Here is a 24,457-nt window from a genome sequence, read left to right as displayed (position 1 = left end):
AATATTGATTGTTGGTTTGTAACACATTGCCTTTATAATTTTGAGGTGTGTTCTTTGTATACCTAAATTGTTTTGTCATGAGGGACTGTTGCATCATATCTTATGCTTTTTCTGCATGTATTGAAATGCAAAACCAAACCAAAAAATAAACCGGTTTCCTTTTAGATTACTTTCTACGGAATTTATGTCCTTGACTTTTCTCAGTTTCAGATTAACTTAAGCTGTATCTTTAGTTCAGATTGTACAATGCACATCAATTTAACAGGATGAACTTCAGGTAATGATGAGAGGCTCATTGGTCATCAAAGATAATTGCATAAAAGAAAAATGTACAACAAAAATAACTCCAAAATAGACCCCTAAATAATGGAAAATTTTAAATGATCTACTTCAGATTGAATATAAACTTTTCAAAACAAAAGCAAATAGCAAAAAAAGAGTTTTAAGTATATTTTATTGCTACCTACTACATTTATGCATGCTTACACAAATTGAAAGCAATTTTTTAAAAAGACAATATAGAAAGGTCAGATTATGTGTCATTCCAGTACTACAGCAGCCTCCATTGAGATTTGCAAATCTGACAGTGGTACTAATTAGTAATGGCTTGACTTTAGGTAACATGTATGTGTGTCAGACACAGTTGTGTTTTTAAATGTGCTGGGTGATTTCATCGGTAACAACCCTATCGGAGAAGACTTTTATTGTTTCTTCTTTAGAGATAACTAGTGGCCCAGAACGCAGATGTGAGGTCAGCTAACCGTAGCTCTTTCCTGTGAGTGGATTATCATTCAGTATCATTGTTCATATAGTCTTTCTGAACATCTGAATGAACCACGCTGTACATTCTGTTTTACAATAAATGGATCTCTTACAAATTCCTCCTGACTCCCAACCTACCTTTGCCCCACTTTTATGTACCTCCCACTTTCATGTACCACCATCCAGCTTTACCGCGTATCTTACCAATTCAAGCCACTTCAACAGAAATGTCTGGGGCCCAGCGGCGTGGCTTAGCGGCTAAAAGTCCTTGCCTTGAAGGCGCCCGGGATCCCATATGGGCGCCGGTTCTAATCCCAGCGGCTCTCCTTTCCATCCAACTCCCTGTTTGTGGCCTGGGAAAGCAGTCGAGAACGGCCCAAAGCCTTGGGACCCTGCACCCGTGTGGGATACCCAGAAGAAGTTCCTGGATCCTGGCTTTGGATCGGCATAGCATCGGCCGTTGTGCTCACTTGGGGAGTGAATCATCAGACAGAAGATCTTCCTCTCTGTCTCTCTTCTCCTTCTGTATATCTGACTTTCCAATAAATAAATAAATCTTTAAAAAAAAAAACAACCAGAAATGTCTGAATCACCACTTCTCACTGCCATTACTACTTAATACTCATTTTAGCCATGATTCTTCCGCAAACATTCCAGTGGTCACATCACAAACATGTGGGCTTCACTACCCACATAATCGAGCCCTCCCTGCATGGGCCTCACATGCTGCCATCCTCTCATCTGCCATTCCCTCCAGCTGCCCTCATTTTGGCTTCTGGAAAGTGTCATAGTTGCTCCTGTCCCATGGCCATTGCGCTGTTTCTCCACCTTCTTTGGGCATTTTCTGATGCCTGGCTACTTTGTCATTTCAGTTTCCCCAAAAGAGTCCTTCTTTGGCTACCTTATCTGAAGAATGATACCCATCCTATCTCACCCCAATCACTTCTCCCTAGTACTTATCATTATCTGAAATTATTTATATACCTCTCTTTTTTTGTTGTTGTTTTTTATTTTTTAATAATCTTACTTAGTTGATTAGGGTACAAAGGGTCAAGGGCTACAGGGTGAAAGTGGGCAATACCTTTGTTTCCGCACTAATATTTATCATTTTTCCCTGTATCTGGGGTTAGAGGAATAACAAAAAGCCCCACCCAACCTCCCACCCATCCCAGATCCCCAACAGGAGGCGTGCTCCAAGGGTCCTGCTCAAACAGTTTTGATAGTTCATCAGTTCTGGATTGCTGCCAATCTCACAGTTCCTGTCACAATGAAACGTGTTCAGAGTCCCCTGGCTGACAGTCTCTTCATGATTGGGGTTCTAAGATCAGCAGTTCAGTTGGAGGGATCTCCAAAGAAACTTCATCTGAGATGATCCCAGACCTACTTCTTGCGAGAGTTTGCTAGTACAGACTCCAACACCTTCTGTCACACTAATTAGCTTATGCACATGCTGGTCGTTGCGATTGCTGGGTCTGTTCTGTTTGCAGCCGTGTCTTCCTCGTGATATATACCTCTCTTTTATCGGTTTCTGACTAATGATACTAGAACTCCTTCCTGATTTTTACACTTTTATTTACTTATTTGAAGGAGAGGCAGAAGAGACAGGGAGAAATCCCACATGCTCTGGTTCACTTTCCCTGAAACCCCAGTAGCCAGGGTTGGATCAGACTGAAGCCAGAAGATAGAAACTCAATCCAGGTCTATATGTGAGTGGGAGAGATCCAGATATGTGAGCCGATCCCTGCTGGCCCTCAGGAGGCACGTTAGCAGAAAACTGGAATTGGCAATAGATTCAGGATTCCACCCCAGGCATTCTGACATGGAATGTAGGTTGCCCAAGTGCTCTCTTGTAAGTTTCCCTTCTCCCTGCTTCAGCCGGATTTGAAGATGTTTAAGTAGAGATTTATTGATTTTTTTTTTTTTTTGAATGGAAGACTTATAGAAAAAGTGATAGAGACAGGAAGAGAAATCTTCTATCCACTGGTTCACATACCAAACAGCCACAGTGGCCAGAGCTGAGCTGTTCCAAATCCAGGAGATGCTCTCAGATCTTCAACCTGAGTGCAGGAGCCTAAGCACTTGGGTCATCCTCTGCTGCTTTCTCAGGCACATTAGCAGGGAGCTGGAAGTGGAGCAGCAAACAGATGCCTATGTGGATGCCAGCATAGCAGGTGGCAGCTTAGCCCAGTATACCACCACGCTGACTGACTCCAAAGACTTTTTGTTGTTGTTCCTTTTATTTGCTATTATTTTCTACGAATCAGTTTTGTAGGTATAGGGATTCTGAATCATATCTTAATGGCTGCTTATATGCCTGACTGTTTGCCTGCTTTTTGTGTTGTTTTGACTGCCTAGAACAGTGGGGCCCATAATAGGCTTTCAGTAAATATCCTAATGACTGATTTAGATACATGAGCACGTAGGTTAGTAAGTAGCAGTGCTGATACAGGAGTTAGTTAGATAAGCCTCCAGATTCTCATCCTGCTCTGCATAGCTGAATGGATGCGACAGGCAATGACTAGTTACATCATAATACAAAAGATGGGTGTGTTCAGTTCAAGGCAAGTTTAACAAATGAGAAAAGGATTTTTTCTGTGTTAAAACTTTCAGCTCTCTGAAAGTACATCCATCACTCCTGTTTTGTTATGTGATTACTGCAAAGATGAGAAGGGCAGTTTTACACATGGTAATTGCTGGAATGACATGCTTCATTATGAATTCACAGCGAGCCAATTTCCTCATTTTTTTTTTATCACTAAAATGATTGTTTCTGTGCAGTTTCGTTTTGCTTCTCCTTAAACACATACCCCTTTTAGAGGGGAAATACCATTAAGTGTTTTTGATGATCAACTAACTCAGCCACTCCCAGTTGTTATCAAAATCAGCATGAACTTTGATTAATCTTCTCAATCTCTTTCTTGAGTCTTTACAACTGTTATACTTGCCACTAAAAGCAATGCAGCTTTGTTATGTTTCTTTTGGAAAGACACTGTTTCTTAATGGAAATAGAATGTCTATTCATTTCTACTTTATAATGCTTTGGCATTTGTATAAAATCCTTCTTCTTAAAGTGATAAACTTCTTCCTATGAACAGTGTTTCTTTTATAAGAACGAAATGACAATTTTGAGATATTAAAATGATTTTCGGGTGAGTAGAACATTTTAATACATGTTTCCACAGACATTTTAGCCAAAATCAATGTAAATATGATTGTGCAGATATAAGAAAAGATCTTAAGTGATGTATAATTGACTGATCTGGAAACAATAAATTTTGGTGTTTGTAATATTTGTCCAGATCAAATGATGATTTACTTGTGTCACAATACATTGCCTTTCACTTGAACTTGGAACTCAATTTAAATTATACTTGATCATGACAGTTATCTTTCATACTTGTCTATATCTTAAAAATATTCTGAAATAGAGCATAGAAATGAGCATAGAGATGATTTATTCATCCTTGTTACCATAAGCTGAGAATTATGGCCCAAAAAACAGTGATTTTGTTGTTAAGGTCTTTCCAGTTAATGACTGAGCTGGAACTAGAACCTGGGCCTTCTTGATGAACCTCTGGTCTTGTCTTCAACCCCTGTACGTTTGGCCCTACAGTTGGGGCATCACTTCCTATGTATAAGTTTGAGAAATAGCTCATTCTCTGGAAAGATGAATTCTAACATAATTCACTAAATATTTTGGTAAGATTCTACATGGATGGTGAGTTCAATATCTGCCATCCCTCTTCTTTCCTCCTATTTTGCTTTCGTCCTTCCTCCCCAGTAGTGTAAAATATAGAAATGTTCTTCTAAAATTGAGTACATATGGTCTCCCAGACCCTGTGCTATCTAAGGGTTTCAAAGTTAACCACATGATAAGGTATCGATAGAGACCATCCACACTTAGTCATTTGTGTAGCTTGTGTTAACAGGCTTGGGTTTGTGAGATGGTTGATTGAGCTTTCTGAGAACTGTCAGTGGCGCTCTGTTTTCCTCTCTATGTGAAGCTAAATGAACCATAAGGGAATTGAACCTATAACCTTGCCCTCATTAATTTACTTTATGTAAAATTGCTTTTCGTAATGCTGTGTCTCACTGTCATGAGATTAGATATTTGATTTCATTTACTCGATATATAGTCTCAACACTGACTAATGGCAGGAGCATGACACAGAGATCCATGCAGTAAGACTTTTGACTTTAAAAGATCAGGATAAGCGTGCAGGTCCCTAATACAATAGCAAAAAGTGTAACTGTTGAAGGAGAGGGGTTAGCAGAATGTTGAGGAGTTAAGAACAAGGGAAGTGGCACTTTAAGGATTAATAGAATTCCTAAACATGGTGGTCAGGGAAAGGAAGTGCTAGGTTGCATAAATGTTGTTGAGCAGAAAGAACACTTCAGCAGGGATGTTGGAATGTGCATGAATGTAAGGCTGAACATCATGGGGTGACACTGTGGGAGACGGTTGGGTACAGGACAAAGGACTGAAATATCCCTCTATATGATGCATTTATGGTTTCGTTCAATAGGGGGACTAAAGATCTCTGTGTGTGAAAGTAATAGAACCAGCTGTCTTTATCATTAGATCCAGCTGTCAGTCACTGGAAAAGGAACTATAAGAAGAGAAGCCATGGTGAACCATCAGGATTTAGCAGAGACCTGGGATATTGCCAACCTTGGGATGCGGAGAAGTGATACAGCAAAACCGCACCAGATTTCATCATGCAATTTGTAACAATACTCTATTTAAAACTTGTGAATTATTTCTTGAGTTTCCATTTAGTATTTTGGAGCTCCTTTGTATCTAGGGAATTCATTTTACGACTACTGGTAGGCTGAGAACCACAAAGTGGTCAGTAGTTAACTGAACACATGAAAGTACAAATCCTGTGAAAACTATTTTGTCTCGTACACACATTCCTATTATAAGGTTTAATTTATAAAGTAGGTGTAGCAAAGCTTTATCGGTCATATCTCATAAGAAAATAGAAAAATTACAATAATATACTGTAATAAAAACTGAGGGTCAGAATAATAAACTTCCTTCAGAACTAGGGAGGCAAGCTCTCTATGGTCCTTGCCTGGCTCTGGCTCTGGGTCCCCATCCTCCCTCGTGGTGACCATTAGGATCGCTCTAGTAACCCCTCAAAACAAACAAACAAATATACAAACAAACAAAAGTCTAGAATCAACAGACAACAACATGGAAAGCTTAGAATCAGACAGGAAACGGCCAGTGTGGACCCAAACATGCCTCACTAGGTGAGACACAAAGATTAGTTACGCCTCACTGGGATATGGGGGATTTCTCTGCACACCCATCCTAAAAAAAATGTACTGTACCTAAACTGATAACTGTATGGAATCAGGTTGAATATAAACCAAAATTGAAATGTCTAAGAAGAAGTCACAGAATGTAGTTAAGCAACCGCATTTTCCTATCAACATACTATTAATCAATACCATGTCAATTAATGCCATAAGGTTGTAAATGGCTGTTGATGTTATGTCGGGGCCTTTAATTGATTGGGATGATACTTTGCTGGCTTTACTTTCAGACCAGAGATGGTCTCACCAAGAAATCATTGAACCCACTAGGATAATAAGACACTGGACTTTATGCTTGGTAAATATTTCCAATGAAAGAACCACAACTGAATTTGAACTGTGATAACGCAGCAAGGTGGAGAAATCCACCATGGGGAGAAGGTTTGGGGAAGGGTGGGGGGAATCCCAGTACTCATAACACTGTGTCACATAATGCAATGCAATTGATAAAATAAATAAATTTAAAAAAACTGAGGGTTGGTTGGCATCCGGACACAGGTTAAGTGGCCACTTGTAATGGCAGTATCTCAAATAAGAGCACCAGTTCAAATTCTAGTTGCTTCTGATCCAACTTCTACTAATGCCCCTGGGAAGGCAGGAGATGATGGTGCAAATCAAAGACCCTCTGCTATCTATTGCCTGAGACCCAGATAGAGATCACGGCTCCTGTCTTTGGCCTGACCCAGCCCTAGATGTTATATCTGGGTTTGTACTTAGGGAAGAAAGATTATTTTCTCCACTTCTTCTTCTCTGTCTCCATCTATGTTTCACCTCTTTATTGTGCTGCCTTTCAAATAGATGAATGAATAATTTTAAGTGGTATGAATGTAGTTTGTCTAACTCTCACCACAACGCTCATGCAGGAGGCACACACACGCGCGCACACACACACACTGCATGGATATTCTGGACCATGGATGATTCACATCCCTACTGGCACTGTGTGGGATTTCATCATGTTGTTCACAACAGCAATTTAGAATTTATGAATTGCTCACTTCTGGATGTGTGCGTCAATTTTCTCAGACCACAGTTGCCTGTGTGTGGTCATTGAGACTGCAATGGTGCAGCTTTAGTAAGGGAGTTGGAGTGCACAGAAGCACAAATTAAGCACCTTAAACTACTGAAAGTTCAATTGTCTCACAGTTTTGAAGGCTGGGAGTCCATTGTCAAGGCATCACAGCGTTGGTTCCTTTCAAATCTGTCAGAGAAAGATCTGTTCCAGGCCTTTCTCCTAGCTTCAGCAGGCTTTCTGGCAACTTCTGGCTTTATGAGCTATAGAAATATCCCCTACATTCTGCTTTCATTTATGTATGCCATTTTCTTTGTTTGAAAGACACAAATCAAATTGAATTAGGAGTCTTCCCTAACCATGCTACTATGGCCTCCTTTGAACTCAGTACTCCAGCAATAACCCTACAGAATCAGTCTGAGGTGTTTGGGGCTAGGGCTTCAACCTGTGAGTTTTGGGGGAAATCACAGTTCAACCTATAATATTTTCCATGAAGATATAGGAGAGATTTTGTGAGATAAGAGGTCTAGAGTCAGGGAAAAAATCAACCAAGTATTTTGTTTGTTCATTTTAACACTTAATTGTTTGTTTGAAAGGCAGAGTTAGGAGAGAGAGAGATATCTTCCTTCCTCTGGTTCACTCCCCAAATGGCCACCACCAGGAGGGAGGAGCCAGGAGTTTTTATCCAGGCCTCCCAACTGGCTTACAGGGGCCCACGAACTTGGGCTATTTTGTGTGTGTGTGCTTTCCCAGGCACATAAACAGAGGCTTGGATCAAAAGTAGAGCAACCAACACTCAAACTGGTGTAACAGATGATGGCTTAACGTGCTCTGCTATACCACAATATGAACTCCAGCCAATTTTGAGTATGTGAAGTTTGAGGTGCGCGTTGGATATCCAAGATGCTAAATAGGTCTGCAATGCCAGAGAAGGACCTGGGTTAGAGAGAAACTTCAGGGAGTCCCTGGTGTATTGATGCCATTTGAAGCCAGACACTGAATGAGATCACTGAGAAACAAACTGGATTGAAAAAAGGGGAGAGTTCCAGAGACTGAAGCTAAGAAGCCATTAAGCACTGGGACCAACACCAAGCCCACAGAAAGATCTCATGTATGCTTGTAGTTGTGAAAAACCAATTACATATTCCTGACAGTTTTCAGTTATATCCTAAATATTTACAAAAATCATCAGATTCATCCATGAAGTGAAGGATGAGTGAGACAGAATATGGATTGAGTTTTACTGGCTTGTATGTTGAAGAAGTTATTGGTGCTGAAATGGAATGTTTTGAATGCCGTAAAGAAGTCAAAGGACACTAATAAAAATAATGAAGAGCTCATTTCTCAGAGGGAGAAACATCTTGGGAGAATATTGTTGCAGCCCTTGATTTAAGAAGTCATTTTCTTAAAAGTCAGTCATGCTGCCGTGCCCCGAGCAGCCAAACTGTAGGTTCCTTCATATGTACTTGTTTTGAGTATAGTGCCAAAATCAAATACGGTTTTTTGTTTTTGTTTTTTATCGGTGTCATATCATTGTGTTTGGGTTTATGTATAAAACTGAGGATTCATCACCCTGATATAACCACTTGGGGCTTTGGGGCTATTTTCTTGGGTGTCCTGGCCACATGCCTGCTGTTTCATGAGACGACAAAGGCTTTGACAGCAAGGTCATGGCCATGACATCTAGCATCTCTACCCAGAGTCCTCTACATGTGGGGAGCTTGCATTTCTCGGACCCATTGCACAGTCTGCTTTTCTCCTTTCCCTTCGTTGCGCTGTGCTGTTGGTGTGGGGCCAGTGTTTTCTTACTCCTGCTTTCCTGCCCTTCCCAGAATGAAAGGCTTAACTTGCCAGGTCCCCACATTCCCCTACACCATAGCCCTTACCATAAACATCTGTCTAATTATGAGGGCAGAGACCACGTTCTTTAATGTTTTTTTCCTCAGAAGTTCACACAGGATCCATGTGTGTTAACACACAGTAGATGCTCATAGGTTATGAATGGAAAACATCATCTTTTGTGCCCACTCAGTATAATCTAAACTGTCACTGGATTCTACTTTATTAGAAATAAAACATCTTTTTTCTCAGAGCATACTGGTAGACAATGCAGGGAAAAAAATTTTTGAGATGTTTCCTTTAAAAAATAAATTTCAGATTATCCTTTAAAGCATTACGCTCATTCCTAGAAGTTGTCGTGCAGAGCCCTCAGTTTCTTGCCAAAAAATATACCTGATGTGATCACTGTATATGTCTCTGAGCCTCAGTATTGACCATACGCCTTTATAATAGTAAGAAAAAATGAAGTAACCCAACCATAATTGTATAAGGGAATATAAAAACAAGCATGTAGAAGCTTGGAGGGGTAAAATGGCAGACAGTCAAGGCAGCTCATTTTTTTTTTCATTTCTTTTTGGTCAGTGGACTGTTTTAGAAAGGCCAATTTTCTTTAAGCATGGTGTAATTGAGATTTATAATCTGAGTCTGACTAAGGGACGTTGAGAAGTGTTGTAATAGATCTTTGATGCCAAAAAAAAAAAAAAAAATAGGAAGTAGTTCCACGATGCCTTGGTTCAAGAATTTTCTCCTCCCTGTTTAGAATGCAAATCATGTGGGTTGGCTTTTTATTTGTTTGTTTGATATTTTGATAAGTTTTCTCCAAAAGAGGAGACATAGGGGAAAGTTTGAAATGTGGTTGTTTCTTCCTTCCCAGTCCAACATGCTTGAGAGCAGTATTGCCGTAGCAGTTTTACCGTCCGTTTCTGAAGACCTGTCAGCTGTGACCTCTACGTTCTGGGTTCGTTTATGGAGCCGTGATGACAGGAACATGTTGCACTAAGCTCTACAGCGTATGAAATGTGCCATTACTGTGTAGTTACTGAAATCTTAATTTCTTTCCCCAGCTCTACTTTACGAAGCGTTTCTACTGGATCCTCGAGACCTTCCAAAATCTGTTTGGTGTGTGGGGATGAGGCGTCAGGATGTCACTATGGGGTGGTCACCTGTGGCAGCTGCAAAGTTTTCTTCAAAAGAGCAGTGGAAGGTAAATGTCCATGTGGGCGTTCCTTTGAAACATTTCTTCCCTTCTTTCCCTTTTTTTTTTTTTTTTTTTTTTTGCTAATGGGTAGTTCACACAGTTAATGCTACTGTGTGGTGTGTGGTTGGGAAATTCCCCAGCAATATATTTGATATAATCTCTTAGTGATAAGTTGTAATCATGCCTTATCGTGTAAGTATGTGGTGGTTTTCCACTAGACAACATTGAATATGCAAAATTCAAAATTGTGAGCAGAAATGACCCCAGGAGGGACTTGTTTTTGCCATGTCTGTTTTTAAGTGAAATTTCAAAAAATAATTGTTTTGCCAATTTAACTTGCATGAGTTAGAATAGCATTTTTATTAGTACAAGTCTGCCCTTTTTTGGTGTTTGTGATTGGAGGTTTTTGGCAATTGAAAAATGTTAATATTGAAATCAGTCTTCTGCTTTGAGTGTGCTCTCAGCAGAGACTTCAAATTCCCAGTCTCTGTGTCCTAACTTTACTCTTGCCAAAAGCTTCAAGATTCATATATTAAACAAAAACAATGGACTGACATTTACTTTGTCTATTTAGGCCAGTTTTTGCCTCTGTCCACATAATTACCTCTTTTGGAGAAGTAGTTTTTCACTTTTTCTGTTCTTCACTTGTAAGCAATTCATTGACCCCAGACACAGGCCAGATGTGTCACATCCCACTGGAGCTATTTTCCAAATCAGCCCTTTTCTACTCCATTTTTCTTAACATACATTTTTTTGGTTATTTATTTGAGAGATACAGAGAGCTGCCATCTGGTTAGTTCAGTCCCCCAAAGTCCCCAACAGCCAGGTCAGAGTCTGTTCCTAGTCAGAAGCCAGGAACTATTCGATTTGGTTCTCATAGGTGAGTACTTGAGCCATCTTCTGCCTTCCAGGATACACATCAGCAGGATACTAGAATAGGGAATGAAGCGGGGCTCAAATCCAAGCATATCCCACGGGATGTGAGCATCCCAACTAGTAACCTAGTCAATAGACCAAATAGCCACTCCTGCCTTTCTCTGCTTCTGAAAGCAAAAGACTTCCCCAAAGTTGTGCCTTAGCTTTTCTTGCTTTAAATAGTCTCTATGGAAGTGCTTGAGAAAAGAATTGTTTTGTAACTTGGTATAACTAAATATGAAAAGCCTAAATGTGGATGCATGTAAGTCCCTTCATTGAAAAGCCATCGATCATTTGATGAATGCTTTTGAAGGCCTTTATTGAATCATTTGTTCCCTATGCATTTAGGCATGTCTTTTAGTGTTCACCTGTACGATACAAGGTTTGAACAAGTTGAAAATATTAACTCTTTGAGAGTAAAATACCTTTTTTCTTTGTATTTTCATATTTTGTATCTACTGTAAATGGGAATGTATATATATATATGAAAAATGTATAGCTATGGGAGAAATGTAGCTATTAAATTAATAGGACAGCATTTTTATAACACCATACATACTTTGAGTAGTCACATCACAAAATTATGGGATATGAGTATTATTTTTATTCCCATTTCCCAAATGAAGCTATGTAGAATCAAACTTAGGTCCATACCAAAGCCTTATGATTCAAAAGCTAGAACCTAGTGAAATCTCAGTGTTAAACTTCTTTTGTGTCTGTTTTGTGATATAAGTTGTAAAGTCCATGAAGGTCCTACCTTTATATGTTGGTCTACTTATGCTTACTTGGTCAAAGTAAAGGAAGTAACCCCAGCATTGAAGAGATATCATTTGTTATCTTTAGCAAGTATGTACATGATTGCATAAATTTGGATATAGGCATTTGTGCATATATATTCATACTTGCACAAAATTTTGTTTGATCAAAATGCACTGACTTTTCATTCTAGTTCCCCATGAATATCTTGAAGTCCCCTCCTGGGCTGATTTGAATTTTTATTGCTTATTGTTTTGTTAATTTCCTTTTATACTCTGAAGGTCTGTCTTCAGTTGTAAAAGAAGAGAGTAGGAGGCCCCACTGCAGAGAAGTAAGATAATGAGAGTCAGGTCAAGCTGAAAGACCAGGCCAGCCATGAGCACAGGTATAGAGCTGACCACTAGAGAGCAGAAGGGAAGGGAAGCCGGGCAGCCGGAGCAGTGAGGCTGCTGTCTGCAGGCTTTGTGCTATGGAGGAAGGCCCCTAACACCTGCTGGGCTGTGATAGCATAGCTGCAACTGTGCATGGAAACTAGAAGTTATTTTTATAGTGTAAATTACATGCTTTGTGCTCTGTTTAATGAAATGTGTATATTTTTATTTATATATTTATTTCTTTTCATTCTTCTTAAACATTTACAATAAAACACTTAGAATGCTCTCCAAGAATGCCTTATCAGCCAGTAATGTCAGTGAATAGCCATTTTATTGTTCCATGACAATGGAATATTATGATTTTATTTTAAAATTTAACTCACTCATTTTCCCTGAAGAATTTAGGGACCTTTCTGTCTTAAAAAAAAAAAAAAAAAAAAGAAAAAAAAAAAGAATGTTGGTGAGGGAAAGGGTAGGTGAGGAATAGTGAAGCTTTTTCTTATCATAAAGTTTTTTTAAAAAGTCTAAGTTGTGGAAATTAGACTGAACTGAAAATCAGAAAGCTTTGTTTTACTTTCCAAAACTAAAGCTTTTAAAAACTTCTGGATTTGATCCTGTTTGTCAGTGAAAGGGAAAAGTATTATCATCATACTTGAATATTACTATAAAGATTACACGAAAATAACGTGAGATTTTATAAGTTGGCAGGAGATATCAATACATTGGGTTGTGTTTTACTCTCTTAGAACAAATGCAGAAATTCCCTGACTAGGTCTCTGCAAAGAGATCGTGTAAATGATATATTGCTCTGGGTCTTCCCTCTTGGGCTCTCATTTTCCTGACACGTATGTCATTTTATCCCTGTGGCTACCTTTTAAGGTGATAAAATCCTTCTGGACTAACCGTTCTAAAGTGTGTATGGAAAGCAGATGGAGGGAAAGGCTGTGAAAATTGCCTGGAGATGATGCTTCCAGTGTGGATGGATTCTTTGAAACTTCCTTTCATAGTGAGCCATTGGGAGTTGAACAATTGAGATAATAATGAAAGCCACTCACTGGACTTTTCATTTGTATTAGAAGTCTATTAGAAAAAGACAAGGTCTTCTCTCCAAAACCTAGCAAGGCTGCAGATTCTTGGTATACACTGAATAAAAACTTGCATGACCCTGACGTGAATTAAGAGCAGTTAAGGTGGAATGGCTTCCCCAGTTCAATAAGGTATCAGATGGACCTACCTAGCTCAAGAATTTGTATAGGCATTTCAGCTCTAGTCTATAATTTCTAATTCTCACCTGAGTCATCATTTTCTCAGTCTCTTTCCAACTAGAATGCCATTAGTTTCATCTCATCTGTATATTTTACTTGATGATGTCTCAGTGAACAGCGTTGAATGAATTCGGCCCATGCTATTTTATAACCTAATTTTCTTTGTGGATACTCAGTTTATAAGCAGTGTTTGAAAAACAGGGCTCACACAAATCACTGACTGTGTATAAGGCTGCAAAAGAGCAGGAGAGTTCATTAGCATGTTAAGTCACCTAGACTTCTATTTTGGAAAGCCAACTCTTTAGGCTGGTGAGTCCCCACCCTGGTAAAGTCAGGCAGCTCCTATGTCAGTCTCCACAATTATATGTTGCCATGGAAGGAAGACACTTCAAAGCCTATTTCTTAAGATGTTTTAAAGACATAATTGTGGATCAATCTTGGGTTCTTTCAAATATGCAATATTTTAAGGCAAGCAAGCCTGTGAACATGTACCTCATTCCTTCTACATGTAGGCCACAACACACAAGTCAGAGATGTGTAAATGCATTGCTTATTGTTTTTTCTCCAGATACTTTAAGGAAATGTAATGATTCATGGATAGTTCATTGTCTTTGCTTCCCTGAAATTCCTGAGTAAGCTGAACGGGTCTAGAGGAAGCAGTGTCCCACTGTATCATAAACTCATGTTGTCCCATTAAGTGCAGCATGTGTGCATACTTCTGAGCTAGAAGGAAGAGTAAGCAAATGTGTGAGCACCTGAGAGATGTGTGTGTTGGGAGAAAGGGAGATGGCTAAGTGTGAGTAGAAATGGAGAAATCTGGGGCAGGCATTTGTCACAGCCATTAGAATGCCATTTGCAATGTCCACATCCCGTATCCTAGTGCCCACGTTCAAGTCCAAGTTCCACTCTGATTCCAACTTCTTGCTGATACACATCCTAGGAGGCAGCAGCTGTTAGCTCAAGCACTGGCTCCCTACCACCTATATAGAAGACCCAAATTGAATTCTATACTCTTGGCTTTAGCCTAGCTCAACTCCACTGTTGTGGACATTTGGGAAGTGAATCAGTAAATTGGAGGTTGGTCAGTCATTCTGTCTCTCTTTCTCTCCCTCCAATTTAGTGGATACAGGCTTAATCACAGTAAGATTATATAATAATTCAAATATAGCTGTCTCCTTTAGCTGGAAATATAGAATTAAGCAAATCATGTGTTATATATAAATTATATGCATATAACTTTGTTAAATTTACATAAATATACATTTATTGGATGACTTGGGTTAGCAATGTAAGACACAGATCCTCATTTTCACATAAGCAATGTATAAGAAGTTCATGGGAATCCAAGTCCATTATCGCTGCTCCAATACCTGCTGCCTCAGAAGCTGAAAAACAGTGACTGCTATGGCTCACAGTTTCTCAGGGAACATTTTAAAGGTGAAATTGAGGTTTTCTGGAATTTTTCCCCTTCACCATAAATTAGGAAGGAGGTAATTTTATCCTTCCAAAGTATTTCCTGTAAGAGATTAAATGCATACCCACCCAGCAGGTTATAAGGATGGTTTTCTTGAACATTCTTTTCCTCATTACATAAGCACAAGGCTTTAGTGTTAATGGCAAGTGTTTGCCCAGATTTTTGATATCCCTTTATTTGGTTGCTATGGAAACACACAGAGCCATGACATTTAGGTTTCCCTGGAAGGTTAGAGAAAATTTCTCAGAGACTTGACCCCAAGACTGAATCTGAAGGCTTGGAACTGGCAGTAGTGTGAAGGTAGGAGAGGGAAGGGTAGATTGGGGTGGTGATAGGACAGGCTGTTGGCAGGGACACTAGAAACAGATTTCTGTCACCTCTGTGTGAAGTGTGAGCTGGAAGGTACTGTAAAATAAGGATAGATGAGCAGATTGGTCCAAGGCCTGGACTCCGAGGTGCATCCTGAAATCATCTGTGGGTAAAACACAGCCTCTGAATTCTCTCACTCAGCAGGACGGTAGCCTGAGCTGTGGACTGTGACACCGGCCATAGTGAGTGCACCTACTTGAACGGGTGCAAATGGCTCTTCCCATTATTTGTACATGAAATGAGCAAGAACAGAACATGGCTGGTGGTTTTGGGGATGGAGAGCTTGTCTGGAAAGTCACGTTGGCTGCTGCACATTGGAGGTGCCAAAGAAGAAACTGGGGGCAACTCTGTCCTCTCAGTTGCCATTTACTGAGATTAGGAATCCCAGAGAAGCAGCAGCACTAGGGATGGGGGAGACAGTGCATTCTTTCAGCATTTATTGACAACCTACTCAATGCCAGACACTGTCCTAGAAATATCCAGGGACATCATGGACAAAGATTAAGTGAGCAGAGTAGACAATGATCCCTGCCCTGGTGTCACTTACATTCTAGTAGGGAAAGAGGAGGAAATAAACATCCATGGACTGTTCAAATAGCATAGGAAACATGGATCCGTCTATGCAAGCATCTTTCCAGGACTTAAAGGGCCTGGAATGAGCTTTAGTTTAAGGAGAGTTTGAAATGTCTTGAGAGACTTTCAGTTGTGCCTGACAGGAAGTTGAATTGTGATTCAGAAGCTTGGAGGCTGAAGTTGAAAGTATATATTTTAGCATCCCCATCCATGACAGTAGCTGTAGTTCTCCAAGAAATTGATCTTCAGAAAGACAGGCAGGCTGAGCTTAAAAAATGTACATACAGGGCACGTGTGCGACAGAGAATGAATAGTGTGGTTCTGGCTTGTCTTCTTTGAGTTGTACACAGAAAAGTCTTGGTTTCTGGGCCTCAAGTTACTTGAGGTTTTTGCTGAACTTTGACATTGTTGGATCTGTGGCATTTTCCACTTAAGTTTTTTGATTCTTCATCATTAACACTTTCATTGAGGGAACTCTGCCAGTCCAAATCCCAGCAGCAAACGTGTTGTCATGGGGATTTGCCTCACCAGCAGGTGCTGAGACAGTGCCAGCATGGAGCGCGTGCTTGTGCCCTGTCAGTTGGTGACTGCTGAAGTGTATGTGTGGAATTCACACTTGTTCCTGTCTCTATGCCACATTCCATTTCTTGGAAATAGAAAATAAACTCAGGTATTTATTTATTTTTTTTTTAATGATTTGACACAGGGACATCTAAGATAAAAGATGAATAAAGACAATATCTTTAAGTTTTAAATCAATAACACTTTGTGAAGCAAATTTGAAAAGTATATATCTGAAAGACAGTAAGTCATGTTCTCAATTATCCCCTATGTTGATGTGTTTGCTTGCAACCCATGCTGTTCCTAAAAAACAATCCAAGGCAGCTCACAGATTTCCAAGAGTTAAAATGGAATTTAAACTAAGAGAAACCAAAACAGAAGAAAGAAAAAGGAAAACAGTGAGAAATGAGGATAAATATGAAGTAGATATAAAGGTGCTTTAAAAATTCATGAGAAAACAGAAAGATGTTTGTTGCAAAATAATTGTGAAGGTCCATACCTGCTTTTATCATGGTCTTTGTTTTCCATGAATTTTTCAACACCTGTGGTGGTACATGTCCCTAGGCTGTTGTAAAGATGAGCAACTTATGTGACTCTCAGCTTTTAGCATCCAGACTTAACACATGACAAGTTACCTCACTCATGGTGTGCTTAAAAATGTGGGTGGGGAAATAGCTGTACATCAGAAAATTTTCATGAGCTACTTTGGTTTTAATGTGCCTGTTCTCTTCCTACTAACCTAGAGCGTGAGATTACAAAGGTAACTCACGCATTGCTTCTAACAGTGCAGTTTGGTTTACATTTAAGGAGCCATGATAAACAAATGCTTTGTTCTGTTGATCTGCTCTTATAATGGTAGTTACCATTCATTGAGCACTTATTAGGTGCCAGGCACTGTACCAAGTACTCCATTTTTCCTCATTTATTCTTCATAACTTCCATCTTAACTTACAAAATTCTATAGTATGGATGTATTTTAGTCTTAGCTAAGAGCAGTTGTTTGACAGGAAAATACTGATTCGCTTTCAAACAAAGCTTAATGCTCTGATGCTTCATCTCTTAAAAATATTTATTGAGTACATACTTTGTGCTTGTTAGGCCAACAACTTGATTGTATATTCTCATTTTAACTCTCATAATCTATAAAGTATAAGTGATTTTTAATATGTGTCCTCATGGTAAAATCAGATTACTCTAATGCTGTTGTAATAATCAGGAGAAAACCATGGGGAAGGAGAAATCCCTGTGTCATGAAAAATTAAAATTTTAGGAACAAAGTCAGTTCACTGTGTCAGAGAAGAGGTAGGTGACTTTGTGTAGGATTACCCCATTAGAAGGAAATGTCAGAGCTGAGATTTGAACCCAGCTAGCCAGGCAAGGAAACAACATACTTCACAAATAGGCTCTACCATCTGTCCCACAGGAATTTTAGAGACTAACCAACAGGTGGATGTGCTCACTCTGTAGCTTCCTCTCTCTTACTCCATGTATGTGTCTTCACTTCTCAATTTTTTAATGTATGGAAAATTGAATTAAAAATGAGTTTTTAAAGAGGAGCACGGCTCTGGCTTTAGAATATGCAAGAAGAGCTCATTATAATTTAACAATTATCTTGCTGTACTCTAAATAATTAACTCCTAACCATTCCAAGTGGTAACTCTAATTTGAATTTCTGTTGCCCTAATGGAAAAAAAAATGGATAGTCTATTTTTTTCTGAAAGAATGAACTTGCCATTTTTAATCACTATTATCATCTCGAAGTACCTCTTCTACTTTCTGATATGAATCTAAAGCTTTATTTAAAATTTTTATCTTCCTGCGATTCATTTCATACATCCGATAAAACTTAGAGATAGTCTGTCAAGCGCAAGCCATTGAGAAAGTGGTCTTCCTCTTTCAAAGCTGGGAACTGCTAACTCTTCAACTTGCTTTGTTACAAAGACTAATGTTAATTGGTTGAAAGGCACAGTGACAAAGAAGAGATAGAAATCTTCCATCTGTGGGTTTACTTTCAAAATGGCTATGACTGTTCGGTCTAAATCACACCAAACCCATGAGACAAGAACTCCCTCCAGGTCTCCCCAGTGTGTGACAGAGGCCCCAATTCTTGGGCCATCAGCTAGGACTGAAGCTGGTATTCATATGGATGTCAAGTTGCAGGCAGAGGGCTAAAGAAACATCCCTGAGCCACAAGGCACAATGTTGACCTCACAGAACCTGCTCTCCTAGTGCTCTCTTAGCTTGAGAATGATTTGACCCTGCTCATAAAAATTGCTAAATCGGCTGCAATTAGATGTACAATAAAAGCCCAGGGAGCTGAAAGGACTGATGGGCAATTGGTTTGACTTGAAGGGTAGGCCTTTGAAAAGTACAAAAGGGAAGACCCACTTAAGCAGTCATCATCCTAGAGGTCTCAAGGATGAGTTACTTGTTTGTTTACTTGCTTTTCAAGATTTATTTATGATTTAGACAGTGACAGAGAGGGTATGAGAGTGTGCCCATGAAGTAGTTCACTCAAAAAATGCTAACAACTTCTGAGTAAAGACCAGCCTAAAGCCAGGAGCCAGGACCTCTGATTGGATCTCCCACGTGAGTGACTGGGCCCAAGTATTTGAACCACCTGCTGCTGCTCTTCCAGGCAGATTACCAGGAAACTGGATCAGAAGTTGAGAAAGACAGGACTTGAACCAGCATTAAGATAGGGGATGCCAGTGTTTAAAGGAGTAGCTTAACCCACAGTGCCACAGTGCCAGCCCCTGAAGGAAAAGATAGAACAAAGATCTCATCCTCTAATGAGCAACCCAAGCCCTTGTCTTAAATGCAGCCAGTCTTTGAGGTTCCTTATACTAGGAGATAAGTCAGCACAGTGGCTTCCATGTGGTTTGATGCTTTGGTGCTGTACAGTGGCTCCTGGAGGGTACAAACTAGAGTTGGGAGGGACAACTGGTATGGGACTGTGGGCTAGGCAAAGTACTTATGTCTGACCTCAAGGAGAATTGGGCCAGTGCAGCTGAAAGCCTGACTGCAAAGGTGAGGGAAGGTCTGGCTGACCTAGCTGGGTTCATTATCAGAAACTATGGTGATCTTGGGCAATCTAGGGAAGAAAATGCTTGACCTTGTGGTTACAACATGAGCTGGGCTGCTGTCCTCTACCTGGGTTGCCTCGGTTTGAGTCTCAGCTGCACTCCATGTTTCAGTTTCCTGCTAAACACATTCTGAGATCCTGCATGATGACACAAGCAGTGGCGTCCTGATTCTCTTCTCCCGGGGACCTGGATTGAGTTGTTGGTGCCAGCTTCAACTTGTCACAGTCTCGGCTGTTGGAGACGTTTGAGGAGTAAACCAGCTGATACAAAATTTCTTGTGTCAATTCCCTCTCCCCCCCCTACCTTTTAACCAAATTTCAAAAATGTAAAAATCATGAAATTCTACAAACCTTTTAAAAGAAATGAGGAAAGCACATGATTAGGGATCAGGCACTTTGGCAGTTGTCAGCATTCTGGTGCCCATCTGATTCGTGTTTGAGGAAATATGAAGTGAAATATAAATTAAAAAGTGTCAAGGGATTTAGCCCTCAATACCAAGGGACAGGTCTGCTTGATGTTGTGACCACTGGGGAGGACTGTGTGCTGTTGTTGTGACTCCTGAAAGCAGAGGTACCAGCTGCTGACCTCAGCAGTCATGACCCAACAGAGAGCTATAATTTGAACCATTCATGATTGAGGAGGCAAATCACAATGTCAGTCTTTTAAGCTCCTCAGATCTTTTCATGCATTATGTGTATTTTACTCTTTAGATACCTATACATATATGACATAATAATTGTTGTAGTTCTCTCATTAGTCCTTACTATCTATGTCCTCTGCCCCATGACTAACACTGATTTTCCTAGAAATGAACTGATATATGCAGACTGAACAGACTCATCTTTGAATAATCACATCCAACCTTCATGGTTGCTGGTCCAAACCACGTTTCAGCAAGACAATTTCAAAGGGCCTGAAATTAGTGCAAGCCACCTATGCACGTGCTTACATTCACTTTCTCACTTGTATCTTTCCAATATTGTAGACTGAATCCATGCCAAGAGAAAACCAGATTGACACCAAACAATGAAGCTTGCAACTTTCACAAAGAAAGATTGTTTGCATTTTGCCCCCAGCTGGCTCTACATAAAACTCTTTAATAAATTCCAGCCTCTGGAATTTGTCGAGTCTAACATTTGTAGATATAAAAGCATGTCCTGTGTTGCTAATTAAAAGTGAACTCTTCTCCCTCAAATAGCCAAGAACTTCTCTAGGGAAGAATGAGAAAAGTGTTTCAATACAATAAATGTCTTAAGTGAAGCCTTCAGTTCCATGAAATTACTGACATTTGACAAAGTAATAAAACTGTTTTGTTTTTAAGGAAAAATGAAAAAATTTGAAATAGGAAAAATGCAAATCTAGAAGGGAATCATAACATGTCAAAAAAAATTGGAGAGTTAATAGAGGCCAACATTGTGATGTGGCTGGTTAAGCCCCTGTCTATGAAACTGTCATCCCATATGGGCACTAGGTAGAGCCCTGGTTGCTCCACTTCTGATTCAGCTCCCTGCTAATGTGCCTGAGAAAGCAGCAAAAGATGACCCAAGTGCTTGGGCCCCTGCACCCACGTGGGATACCTGCAAGAATTTCTGGCCTTCTGACGTAGCTGGCCTAGACCCAGCCATTGCAGATGGAAGTGAACTGGCAGATGTAAAAGACTCTTACTGTCTCTCCTCCTTTTTCTTAATTGGTAATAATGATAAAAAGTTACAGCAGGTTAATTGAGAAGTAGATAGTGTGATATTTGAAGGAAGTTTGATAAAAATTCATACTTATATTCAGCACTAGATGTATATAGTACTGGCTCATTGAAATCTTTTACTTTGTTTCAATGGGATAAAAACTGCAGAACTTGAAAGAGCAAATACCTACCTCCTCCTTTTTTGTAAGCCATTTTGTTTTTTAAAGCGAAGATTTTACACAGAGAACGAAAGATACAGAAGATTTTCTATCTGCTGTTGTACTCTCCAAATGGCTGAAATGGCCAGAGTTGAGCTGATGCAGAGCTGGACACCAGGAGCTCTCCTGGGTCTCCCTCCGAGTCCCAAGGACTTGGGCTGTCTTCTGCTGCTTTCTCAGCCTATCAACAGAGAGCTGTTTTGGAAGTAGAGCAGCCAGGACACAAACCAATACCCAGTATGGGATGTTGATGCCACAGGATGGAGGATTGGCTTGCTGTGACACCTTGCTGCCCATAACCACTTCTGTTTTCTTATCTTCTTCAATTGAGAATGAAGAGTCAGTACTGAAGCTTAGAGATTGATATTGCTATCTTAGACGTAATGCTGTCCATTTATTAAAATCTTAATGTAAGACACATTAGCTGTGATGCAGGCATTTGAGCTCTTGCTATAATTTTCCCGTAGAAACTGTCAAGTTGGTTTTACCAGTGTTGATTCCAGTGCTGTTTTTACAAAGAGGTGAACAAGATGACACTACCTATCTGAACCTGAACAAATAATTCAATCTATTTACTTCTGTATATAGATTGTGTATGTGTGTGGTGTGTATGTTCAAAGCATCTGCTGTGTCCATCTAAGTGTTAGAAAAGTAAAAGATTGTTCATTCATGTTTTAACTGCCTTGGAAACAACAAAGCATTCCTTTGTACACCTCATATTGTACTCCCTTCTTTGGAGTAACTTAATCAACATGTCATGGATCTCAGTAAAAGGTAGAAAACCTCAGTGTTAAGTATTTGATTTGAAGAGGAAAAAATGTATAAAAATTATAGAAAAGCATACATGACTTTGGATAAGATTTGAGGGTTTGACCCTCTCTTCACTGGCTTAATTGGATTAGTAATGTTCATGGGCATTGTGCTGAGATGCCAGAGTGGGCAAGCCTTGACATTAAAGCTCAAGATTTTAACTTAATGTGTCTGAAAAAAGATTCAGAGAAAGAATAAGGAGAGTTTTTCACACCCTTTCCATGTCTTAAATGGTTTAGAAAATTGTAACTACTTTGACTCTTCTTTTGCCTTTAACTAACCATAACAAGATTTCTAAAGTCCGTTACATTCTTTACCCTTCCATTTCTGTTGAAGCACTTTGTTGGAAAATAAGGGGCAGAATTTGTTAAGGTTTATTGTTTTTGTTTAATCTGACCCACACTATAAAATTTTCCCATTTGAACCAGGCTTAATAACTTGATATCACTAGGGTGATATCAACTGCTCATTTTTTAAATTTTTTCCTATCCCAAGTGAAGTAGTGAAATCACAGTCAAAAAAGCATTGAAAAAGGTACTAGCAGTCATTTAAAAATCATAACTAAAAGGTCACTGGTTTTGAAAGAGAACATTTGGAAAAATTACAATAGAAAAGCTATTACTTAATTCATATTGGAACAAAAATTCCTTCATATAGGTTTCCTTTTCAGTTTTCTAAATTAAATGTACTTTGGACAGATCTGTTCAGGGTTTACTTAAAATGTTTCAGTTGCTATGACTGGTAATACTTAAAATTCAAAATATTTATTCTATATATGAAATGATGGAACTAGCACTCAAGCAGCAGAACTATTGTAGTAACTAAGGTCAAATCTCAATGAAATATTCAAAAAAGCATATTCAGATCTTAACAAATCAAGCCAAGAGAAAGTGCTAAGAAGACTCGTGAAAAGGCAAGGTACTAGTAAGCCTAGAGACAGTTTGGGATAAAGGAGTCATTGTGAATCGACAGGGAACCACATCCCACGTGCCTACAGGTCAGAGCTGGATAGAAACTGGGCATGTGTGTTGTATTTATCAGCATCTGTTGAGTGCTTACTGTGCACCAGGTGTTGGCTAGCCCACTTCCATGGACAGACACAAGGATCCTAGAGAGTACCCTGTTGTCACAAGTATGCCTATTCATTTTTTTTAAAAATTTATTTATTTCTATTGGAAAGTCAGATTTACAGAGTGAAGGAGAGACAGAACAAAAGATCCTCCATCCACTCCTTCACTCCCCAAGCGGGGCCACATGGCTAGAACTAAGCCAATCTGAAGCCAGAGCCTCTTCCAGGTCTCCCATGTGATGACAGAGTCCCAAAGCCTTGGGCCATCCTTGACTGCTTTCTCAGGCCACAGGCAGGGAACTGGATAGGAAGTGGAGTATCTGGGACAGGAACCAGCACCCACATGGAATCCCAGAACATGCACGGTGAGAATCTCACCCACTAGGCTACTGAGCTGGGTCTGTGCCTGTTTTGTTTTTTAATTGTATCTTAAAAATTTTTCATTGAAGCCATACAAATTGTGTAACAATCTAATGAAATCAGGAAAGACTTCTGTTTTCACAAAGTGTCTCACTATTAAACCCCATTCACTAGCCAGAAAATTGGCATTTTCCACTGGTGGTAGCTATCCTCTTTATCAAACTGAGTAATAATTTATAGCAGTGACCCATAGGGAGGACCTGTGAGCCAGCACGAAACTCTTTTAGAAGGAAAACTCATCCTTGCTGCTAAACCTAGCCATTTTTATATTCTTAAACTTGCTTGAAAAATGAAGCAAATGGTATTTCTTCTAGTGTAATGATACATCAGAAGCATAAACTCTGCTTTTGCATTTATTAAAATAATATCCATTTTGTATTTACCGTAAGTTACCATTTCGTACATACTATTAGTAAAGACTTTCTAAAGTCTAACACAGTAAGAAATACTTACCAGGAATACTCAGACTGGCATTGTGGCCCAATGGTTTAAGCTGCCCCTTGCAACAGCAGCATCCCATGTCAGTGCCAGTTCACATACTGGCTGCTCTGTTTCGGATCCAGCTACCTCCTGCTGTGCCTGGGAAGGCTGAAGCTGATGACCCCAGTGGTTGGTCCCCTGTCACCCATGTGGGAGACTCAGATACAGTTCCAGGTTCTTGCTTTGATCTGAACCAGCCCTATTATGGTCATTTTGGAAGTGAACCAGTGGACGGAAACTATTGATTCTCATTCTCTCTCCCTCTTCTCT

At 39.6% G+C, this 24,457-nt stretch overlaps 1 protein-coding gene across 2 annotated transcripts in view; it reads left to right on the top strand.

Moving 5' to 3' along the window:
- The window catches only part of NR3C2 (nuclear receptor subfamily 3 group C member 2), a 328,981-nt gene that overhangs the window by 150,890 nt on the left and 153,634 nt on the right, over positions 1 to 24,457 (top strand). For both annotated transcript variants that reach the window (XM_040966563.1, XM_040966562.1), the window contains exon 3: positions 10,003 to 10,142. In XM_040966563.1, the coding sequence (XP_040822497.1) occupies positions 10,003 to 10,142 (140 nt within the window). The remainder of the gene's footprint in view (positions 1 to 10,002; positions 10,143 to 24,457) is intronic.

This window comes from Ochotona curzoniae, unplaced genomic scaffold, assembly GCF_017591425.1.
Source record: "Ochotona curzoniae isolate NIBS_2020 unplaced genomic scaffold, NIBS_Ocur_1.0 scaffold_4506, whole genome shotgun sequence".
NCBI classification, from domain to species: domain Eukaryota; kingdom Metazoa; phylum Chordata; class Mammalia; order Lagomorpha; family Ochotonidae; genus Ochotona; species Ochotona curzoniae.
Note: the sequence above shows the minus strand (reverse complement) of the source record. Positions and strands in the feature narration are given on the sequence as shown.